The 9,163-nt window shown below is 40.9% G+C and overlaps 1 protein-coding gene across 3 annotated transcripts in view; it reads right to left on the bottom strand.

The window, feature by feature from the left end:
* Positions 1–450: 450 nt before the first annotated feature.
* The window catches only part of jing (AE binding protein 2 jing), a 115,467-nt gene continuing 106,754 nt past the window's right edge, over positions 451–9,163 (bottom strand). For all 3 annotated transcript variants that reach the window (XM_074111539.1, XM_074111540.1, XM_074111541.1), the window contains exons 5-6: positions 8,593–8,803; positions 451–6,128 (exon numbers count right to left, since the gene is read on the bottom strand). In XM_074111539.1, the coding sequence (XP_073967640.1) occupies positions 5,723–6,128; positions 8,593–8,803 (617 nt within the window). In that variant the 3' untranslated portion in view covers positions 451–5,722. The remainder of the gene's footprint in view (positions 6,129–8,592; positions 8,804–9,163) is intronic.

The raw sequence follows: 9,163 nt of genomic DNA, 5'->3' as shown, positions 1-9,163 counted from the left end.
ACACGCCCATAGAAGCTCCTGTCAGTTTCTATGGGCGTGTACACAAAAAACAGGGCCGGTATTTCTATGTCGGTATTATCGCCGGGAAAGAGTGTCACCCAGATGATTCAATTATAATGAAGTACTTGGGCGACTGGGCTTCGCACAAGCTAATACTCGAAGACACGTATTTTTGGATAAGATCAAGCTAGATCGATTGAAAGAAATACTCATTTAGAGGTATCAGATATAATCACCCCCATACTAAAATCACGAATCTGCTATTTAGGAAAAAATTAGATTTTGTACCCCAGGTGTCATTGAGCTCAAAATCAATTTTGTGCTAAATAGCAGATTCGTGACTTTAGCATGGGGGTGACGATATACCTACCTCTCCAATGCACTTCGTTCTTCTTTCTGCGTTAGAACTGCGAGTGCGTCATGTCGAGTTGAAGACAATAAAACACATAATTATCAATCATACAATATGTATTTAATATAAGATACAGTACTTGTGACAGGTGGACAAACCATAGTATTTTAAAAATCTTAAAAAATCACTACATTGAACAAAATTCAGGGTTCGAGATTAAATTAACATTCACTATTATTATTATGCCCAAAAATGTGATAAATAAATTGAGGTAGATTACCCACCAACTCGGGGTCAAATTATAAAATACAATCATATCGGATCTCGCCTTATAGGGATAAGCAAATAAAGACACATTAGACATTATACTATATAATTAAAATATCTACAAATTGAATAAGTAGTGCACACTATTTGGATACACAGGCTCCTCGTACTATTGTATTCTCGTCAAACATTTACAATAAAGGAGAACATTCATATAATAAACGCATAATATAGGAAACATGTTGGAGACAACGCGCACACTTATCGCTACCTATCCGCTCGCAGACGCAAACCAGATTACAGTCTAATGCAGGATAATAACAATACTATACCTATTTACATTCCTCCAGCCGCTTAGTCGCTATAAGCCATTACATTACGCGATGGTCACCTCGCTCGCTCCGTCTGCAAGCCAGCTGTAATATGCTTCACGCCTTCACATTCTCATAAACTACACGGATCGTGTACCATCTATTACGTCCGTGACTAAGAATAAGGCAGTGACTTTATTTACATTTAAAATGAGAAGAAAAAACGGTTCATCCGATGATCAAGTAATTAAGGGTTCCAGGACACGCAAAACCTACTAAACACATCGTTGGACAACACGCTATATGATTATAAATTGATGGCAGTGACAAAAATATAATTATTTCCTCACTTAAGAATATATCAATGTATCTTTTTCGATATAATTTAACACCTCACAAAGGTCGAGGTTTCACAAAATATGTCTCTGCCTAACGATTTCAACTCCTTACTTCTAGTCTACGGGGGCTATTTAAAATTTAATCCAAATTTTTATCGATCACTTATGTTACTACCACTTACACGAATGCCAATCGTCTACAATAATAATTGTACTTTAACGTCTTCACGTTTTGGTGTTCGAACATTATACACTTGCCTGTAAATCAGCGCGTGTGTAAGTGGATGGTACGTCGCGCCTTACAAAGTAATGCCAATTTAAATTTGTACTTAAGCATTTTATAGGCCAAATAGTCATAGAAAAACCATTAGGTTTACTTCGTTCAAGCGTAGATTAAAATGTAAATAATGGATCAAATGAGGGGCTCCCTCGTCGACCGCGGAATGGTAACGCACGAGACTGTCTCATGCGGTCTCTTGTCGCTAATTAATTACAATTCACTGCCGTTCTTATTTGAGATCAAATATTCAAGTCCATATTGTTACTCGGATAGAACAAAACAAATTTTGTCTTTTTGATTTTGGTGTCGAATTTCACTAAACAAATTAAATTACGTAAAAAAACGAGCCAATAAAATATGGCACTACGTTCAGTGCTGAAAATAATTACGCTAAATTTTAAATTTAATAAAAAAATAATCAGTTCATTGGAAATTCTCCAAAAGGAAGTCTAATTCTGTTTAAAGTAAGCATACGATTCCATAGACACACCCACAATCAGGCACCAACTTGACTATTAGAGAAATTTTCCTACGCTTCTTTGGGTTCGAGCCGGCGCTGCGAGCGCCCTTTAGGCTGCGGCTCCGCCGAGGTGGAGAGGAGCGGAGCAGAGCAGAGAGGAGACGTGTAGGGATCGACCAATCATATTAGTTGAATCCACATCTCGCCCCCGCCTCATTATCATCAGACGTGTATGGATTGGTCGATCCCTACACGTCTCCTATCCGCTCCGCTTGTCTCCGCAGCCTTCACGCTCTCGTCACAACGGTTCCAATGTCTTCATGGATCTAACCATCTCCAGGTTATCAAAACAGTTTGTATTAGAAAAACATTATTATTTATTCTATCCATCAAGACAAAGTTGCCAAAAGTGGCAACACAACCTGTAGATTATTAGACCAATGGATACAATTACAGTCTCCGCAAACGCCGGCCACAGTGCCCTCCACTCCTGAACAACAAGCGGCCGCGAGTAGCTCGCCCACGACTCGTGCACGTATGCACGGACTAACTTACATCCAACCACCACAATCATTACGCTAAGGGCGATTTACATACGTACTACGAACGTGTCTAATACATACAAACCGCTAAACCTGCCTATTTCATACAACAACGTCGCAAAGCGAGAGTGAAAAATACGATGGTATCTATAAGGATTACTCGCAGTAGTTCCTTTACTTCCTTTCTTTTCATACTAATAATTCTCCTTTTCTGTATTGCCTAAGGAACTACTGCGAATAATCCGTCTATTATTGTTTCGTTCACTATTCAAGATACACCATGTCCACGCAATTCATCCTAACTTATCACTACAGGCACTAACTAAAAATACTAGCGAGATCGTGTGAGCACAGAACACAATTTTTTTCACTTGTATGTAAAATACCTTATGGCTAAAAGGCATTATTAGTCTGACAACTTCTGTATAGTGACATCCAAAAGTTTAACACCTAAATTCTGCTATGGACATTAAAATATCAAAATCATTGGCATGGTGTGTTTGATAACTGTATATTATTGTTTTCCGTCTTGTCAGTTAACTAACAAGTAGGTAATTACTAAAGATTTTATTTCATGATAGCCGGTGTTAAGTTTTTTAGCTGTTATAACAATGAAAAACGCCACATCAAATTTCTACTCATGTTTTATAATCGCACATAATTATTGCTTTGCTTGACCGATCGCTTGAGAAAGATTACTTCTCAATAAATCAAAGTATTTCAAAGTACTTTACCTAATTTTCCAACTGCCAAGAGTACAGCAGCCAATAATCACTCGATGCCATTGTTTACACTAGTCTAATTTGTTCACGAATGGAATAAAATTTTCAGTGTTTTCAATCGTATGGCAGGAACATTCTGTAGCTGACGGAATTTGTGTTGAGTTAAAGGAATTAACACACAGCTTCACATTTTACAGATTGCAAAAACAGTGAATGAAGGAATGTATTTTAGTCATTTGGTTGATTGATTGCCCATACATACAATTTACTCTTAATTATTAGCGACAAGTAGATAGACACAACATATTTAACACAAAACGATAAAATTTGCTTACCTCAAAAGGAAAGATGAAACCTTATTTTCACTCGTGTGTATGCCTGTCTGTCCGCCCGTCACAGCCAATTTGCTCCAAAACTACTTGACGAACTGAGTTTTTATGGTTACTGTACCTATTCTAATGTGACATTAGAATGTGCTTAGGAATCGTTAACGGACGATTGAAGAACAGGAGTAGAAAAATACAGAACAGTTTTAAAAGAAACGTGAACAAATACACAAACCAAGAGATTTTTTATCCGATATCGATAAAACTTCTTTACGTTGTTAGCTATAATTATCGTTTTAGTCGGTAGAATGAAAAACCCCGCATGATAATATGCTGTGTGCTCGTTCACTTCAACTCAAACTCCGTTTACTAAGTAAGGCTTAGGTCATTTTTGACTGCAGTATTCTACACGCATGCATCATTTAGGTTCAACTGACTAGTGCTACGCTACAAGGGCAACTTGTAGACAACATAAACGTATGTCGAATTAGAGATTATTCTTATTTTTTTTAATCCCAACTCTAATCATTATAAAACTAATTATAGTAAGGTGTTATTGTGTGTTTCAAGTTAAATTATATCGTAGCTAGTAAGCTGAATCTGAAGGTAACGTGCGCTTAACAACAGTAAGAATATACAGTATTCGGCGGCAGTAAACCGTTTAGTACAATGTTGTGCGTGGAAATGAACCTGTCATTAATCTATAAGTCTCTTATCACAAAATGTTTATTGCTAACAGTACACTTGTCGTTGTTTACAAGTACAACGCTCTCGAATAGAATTAGAACTAAACACAACATCATTGGCAGTGTTGTTTTGTTCGAACGCACGCGGGCACAATACAAGAAGCTTCGGTAATATTCATTTGTCATTGAGACAGGTAATAAACAGTTGTAAGTACTAACTTTCGATGCATAAATAAGAGCTTATTGCCCTTAATACGCTCGAGTACTTTAAATAGGATGAGCTTTTATCAGAACATCAAACGCTAGCTAACCAGCAATAGTTTTGTAGAGAAACTACGTGCACTGGGCCCGCGGCTTGCATTTTAGACAGTTGTTGATTCCGTAAAGCGTCATTAAACATTGCTTCAGTTGATTAGAACACAAGGATGATTAGTAAAAAACGTCAAATATCAAAATTGAACTCTAATCCTAACACTAATTGCGAGTTTCGTATGATATGAACGCGGAAACTTCGGATAAAAAGTGAACACTATGCCGGTACTGTCGAGTCCTGTGTTCACGGTCAACTTGCGCGAACATCCGGCTATAGTATTAGAAAGAAGTAAAGGCTGGAATATATTTGTCGCCGTTGCCGCGTCCTGCGGGACTAGCGAGCAAGATGGACCGTGGACAGAGGGCTATTTGATCCGTGCTAACCGAGGCACTTCGCGCTGGCGGTGCGCGCCTTATACTAACGACACCTAAACTGTTCAACAAATCAATTGGCACCTCGAACGGAAAGCGAAAGCGTCGAACGCGGGGTGAACCGGACCACATCGATAAAGCGAACTCAAAATTATCCTAATCCGAACGGAACTCTCCCGTCGCTATACGCTACTATGTACATATTGGCAGTGATACGTGCGTCGCTGGTCGCTCTTACTCTAGATACAACTTAAAAATATTCAGACTACTCCGTCCGTTTCCCGGAACAACCTTTTAAACTACGTAAATCACCTATTTTACATTATCGAATACTCGAATATCGAGATGAACTCGGCGCCTTAAAACAATTTTTACATTTCGAGCTAACTATGTACAGTTTGTTCGTGCCGCCTCACGGCCGCGGCCCGGCGCGGCTCCTTCAATATCATTATAAAAAGTAAGCATCAGTCTTGTGAATAAAATTTTACCTCTGCTATCGACACTACGTCTAATACCGCGGGCCGTCAACGAATCTTTGGCGCGAATTTCCCTAAGTGCAATACACCGTTGGGTGTAGAATCAACATCTGCCTGGGACCTGGTCACGATCGTAACGCTACGTGAACAGAGAGTAATCCTAGCGTTCTACGTTACATCTGTCGAGTCGGCAGATCGGCTTCGACGAGTCAACAATAACTAATTTAAGCTCTTACTTTAAACGCGAAACGTCATGAGAGTGGTCGCCGGGGAGGGGTTTACCGTCCGCAGGGCCAGAAGGCGTTGCCGCCGTACCTGCGTCCCTGCTTCCTCTTCTGTGCGCCGCTGGGCTCGGGGCGGTCGGCGCGGTCGTCGTCCTTGCAGAGAAGCGGCGTGTTGGTGGCGCTGCAGCCGTCGCGCGCGGGCTCGGCGCGCCGCTTGCTGAGCAGGTTGTTGAGCAGCCGCGAGGACGTGCAGTGGCGCGGCGGCAGCGTGCGCGCGGGCGGCGGCGGCGGCGGCGCGGGCGCCACCGCGGGCACCACCGCGGGCGGCGGGGACGCGGCGGCGCGGTACGACGCGCAGAACTGCTCGTACAGCGCCACCTTGGTCCGCGCCGGCAAAGCCGCCATCTCCACGCGCTTTATCCGCTTCACTTCCTTCTCGGGCACCCACTCGTCGTCGATCCTGCGATGCGGAGAAATACTTAGTGATCAGACTGTGGAGTGCCACACCGAGGTGAAGCTGCAAACACAATGGGTGGATTCTTTTGACGATTAATAGTAAAAGTCGGTTTAGCCATAGTCTCGGTTGGCAGTCTTTGGCGTCTCGTATTTGTGGTTGCAGCGTATACGGGTTGCAATCCTAAATTCCACTTGTATATAAAAATAATAGTTGTGATGACAAAGACATGATTTCATGCAGACTAGAAAGCGTTATCAATTTTCTATTAAATTAAATGTACGATGGCAAATTAGAACATAAGTACCCGGGCACATATCCTTTAGTCGACGCATGTTCTAATTTGACCAAATAAAATAATTAGTTATATGCAACAAAACGAAATTTAATGCAACTAACGTTTAGCTTAGCCCTGCTACAGAAGAATATCACTAATATAAAAATAAAAGGATATGCAACCCCTTTAGTTACTAGCAAAACTTTGAACAAATGGATGGACACACTTCTAGTAAAATACTTTTTAAATATGTCCCTTCTGATCACAAAAAATTTAATAAATTTTTCAAACTGTCTTTAGGCGATTTGAGATATCATCACTACTTTTAAAAAAGCTTGTACCTCAAAATCAGTAAATTTTTTCAGTGAACTTTATGTAGGTACATTATTAAAATGGTCAATTTTGTTGACGTTTCTTTGAGATACGGGATTTTTTTCATAGTTGTGACGATATGTTATATGAAATCAAAGAACCAATCCGAGAGCAGATAGGACAATATTAAAAATATTCGACTTTGTGTGTAAAATCTAAATGTCAAATTCTGCTAGATTACTTTAAAAAGTGTCAAAACGACAAAAACACGGCACGGCAATAATTTCGTATGCTAGCAACTGTTCTGACCCCTCTTTCGGGTTTCGTGTGGCACTGTACATGGTAACATGTAAATAGCATGCTGAGCATGTTTGTTGCGGAGGATCAATGCATGTGAGATGCCAATTAAAGAAGAGACAGAAAGCGTATCAAAACAAGAAACAAGAGCGGTAATAAGTGGCATAGAACTTAGTTGGGAATGCATATGATCCTCTCTTGAAAAGGCGGTCAAGCACCAAGGATAGTTATTCTAAGTGTGAGGCAACAAAGTATGATAAATAATACCTCTATGATCCTGAATCAACGGGTGGATTCAATTAAACGAAAAGTGAAGGAATGATGATATTGACCTAATACATAGAGAATGATTAAATAAAGACACAAATTCTGGACGGCTAGAACCCACCTGGAGTTACCTGATACACACAACACTAAGATATATTCGATAGCCTGCGCTGCTCTGGGTAAATTAAGAAATACATTAATCGATTAATGTATGTGTCGGCGGCCGATCGTAAAATCCGCCAGATCACGAAATTCCTAGCCATATCGTGAAATGGCGCCACTTCATGAATTGGCTAAAGGACATCCGCCATATCGTTCGAAACTCACCGTTTAACGATTTGCCTAGTGACGTTTAGCCAGATCATGAAATTCCTAGGCATATCGTGAAACGCCGTTTTCGACATATCACGATGTGCCCGGTATAGAGCTAGGAATATCGACGAATGCATTGCTCTAATAGATTTGCCGTATCGTTTCTCAGGCACATCGTGATATGCCTGGCCAACGTTTAGGCATATCATGAAATGGCGCCATTTCACGATATGCCTAGGAATGTCGTGATCTGGCGGATTTTACGATCGGCCGCCGACATATGCATTATTTACCAGTCCAGTACTTTTTAAGAATATATGTTTTGCTGCTCATCATGTATCAAGTTACTAAATTAATTCTAGCTGCTTGTTTATGGCAGTTACATTCATTACGATACCCAGTATGAATAAATAACTCTCACCAACTTATTCATTTATATAAGTGTATCTATAGAAGTACACTGCCTTCACTAAAAACCGATTTCAGATGCCTAAGACCGTATAGTCTTAAAGTAAAGTACCTACTTAAAGCCGAGCTCAAAAGTAGTATTGTGATATATCAGAATAAGAAATATTTATTCCACGACTAACAAAATCAACTAAATATTCAAAAAAGTATACAAGATTGTGAAAAAAGAACAAACTCTCGTCAGGTCATTGTAGTGGAAATTGTCACAGTCAAAACTGTCCTTCGGTGTTTTTGTTTATGTGACAAACTTTTTCTATCGCTTAGAAGCGGTTAAACCACTTTTGAGCTTAACTGTAAATCGGATACAAAGTAAGATCTGCTCGTATAAAATATTTCAAAATGGTTTAACATACATCAGTTAGAGACAGTCAGACTAGAGCGGCAAACAACAAAACGCTACCACAAGTAGCAAGCATTGGCGTCTTCATGGCCGACGCTACGTATTGAGAACCTGCGGCGATCACTCGCAGCTGCCACCCGGTGGCCGGTGACCACAGCAGCTGATGTTCTGAAAAAGTCGCCATGTCTTCAACTTACACATGCGGCGGGTAGTATGTGAGCAGCGCTTCGTTCCTCGCGGCGGCGGCGTTGTACCGGGTGGCGGTGACGGCGGCGTGCAGCGTCAGCGTGTGCCGGCCGGCGGGCTCGCGCAGCGGACAGCCGCCGCCGAGTCGCCAGCGTGTGCCGCGGGACAGCTGCCACGCCAGCCGCTCCATTATGCCCGTGTCGAAGAAGTCGAACATGCGCGCTGGAATTACCAAAGTTTGAATTTAAATGTAATGTAATCCCCTTCTTACGCCCCTTAATGCACAATGTACTATAAACATATTGGCGTGGCCAATAAGATGGAACTCATGTAGCTGCAACGAAACGTGACGACTTTTAACAATAAACTAAGATAAGACTCAGTGTACCTTGATTAGCAGTTCGCTTTGATTCGGTCTCCACTGTCTTCGGTCTCTTTGATTGAACGTGCCCTAAACGAATGAATTAAGGTAGCTAGTTTCTTGCGTCACATTCTTCTTGGTCTTCTTGGTACCTAATGATAGTCTTTGCGAAAGCGCTGGTAATATAAAAAAGTAAGTGATAGTGATAGGGTAAATGGTAA

This window comes from Choristoneura fumiferana, chromosome 2 (assembly GCF_025370935.1).
Source record: "Choristoneura fumiferana chromosome 2, NRCan_CFum_1, whole genome shotgun sequence".
Lineage (NCBI taxonomy): Eukaryota > Metazoa > Arthropoda > Insecta > Lepidoptera > Tortricidae > Choristoneura > Choristoneura fumiferana.
This window is presented reverse-complemented; position numbering and strand designations above follow the sequence as displayed.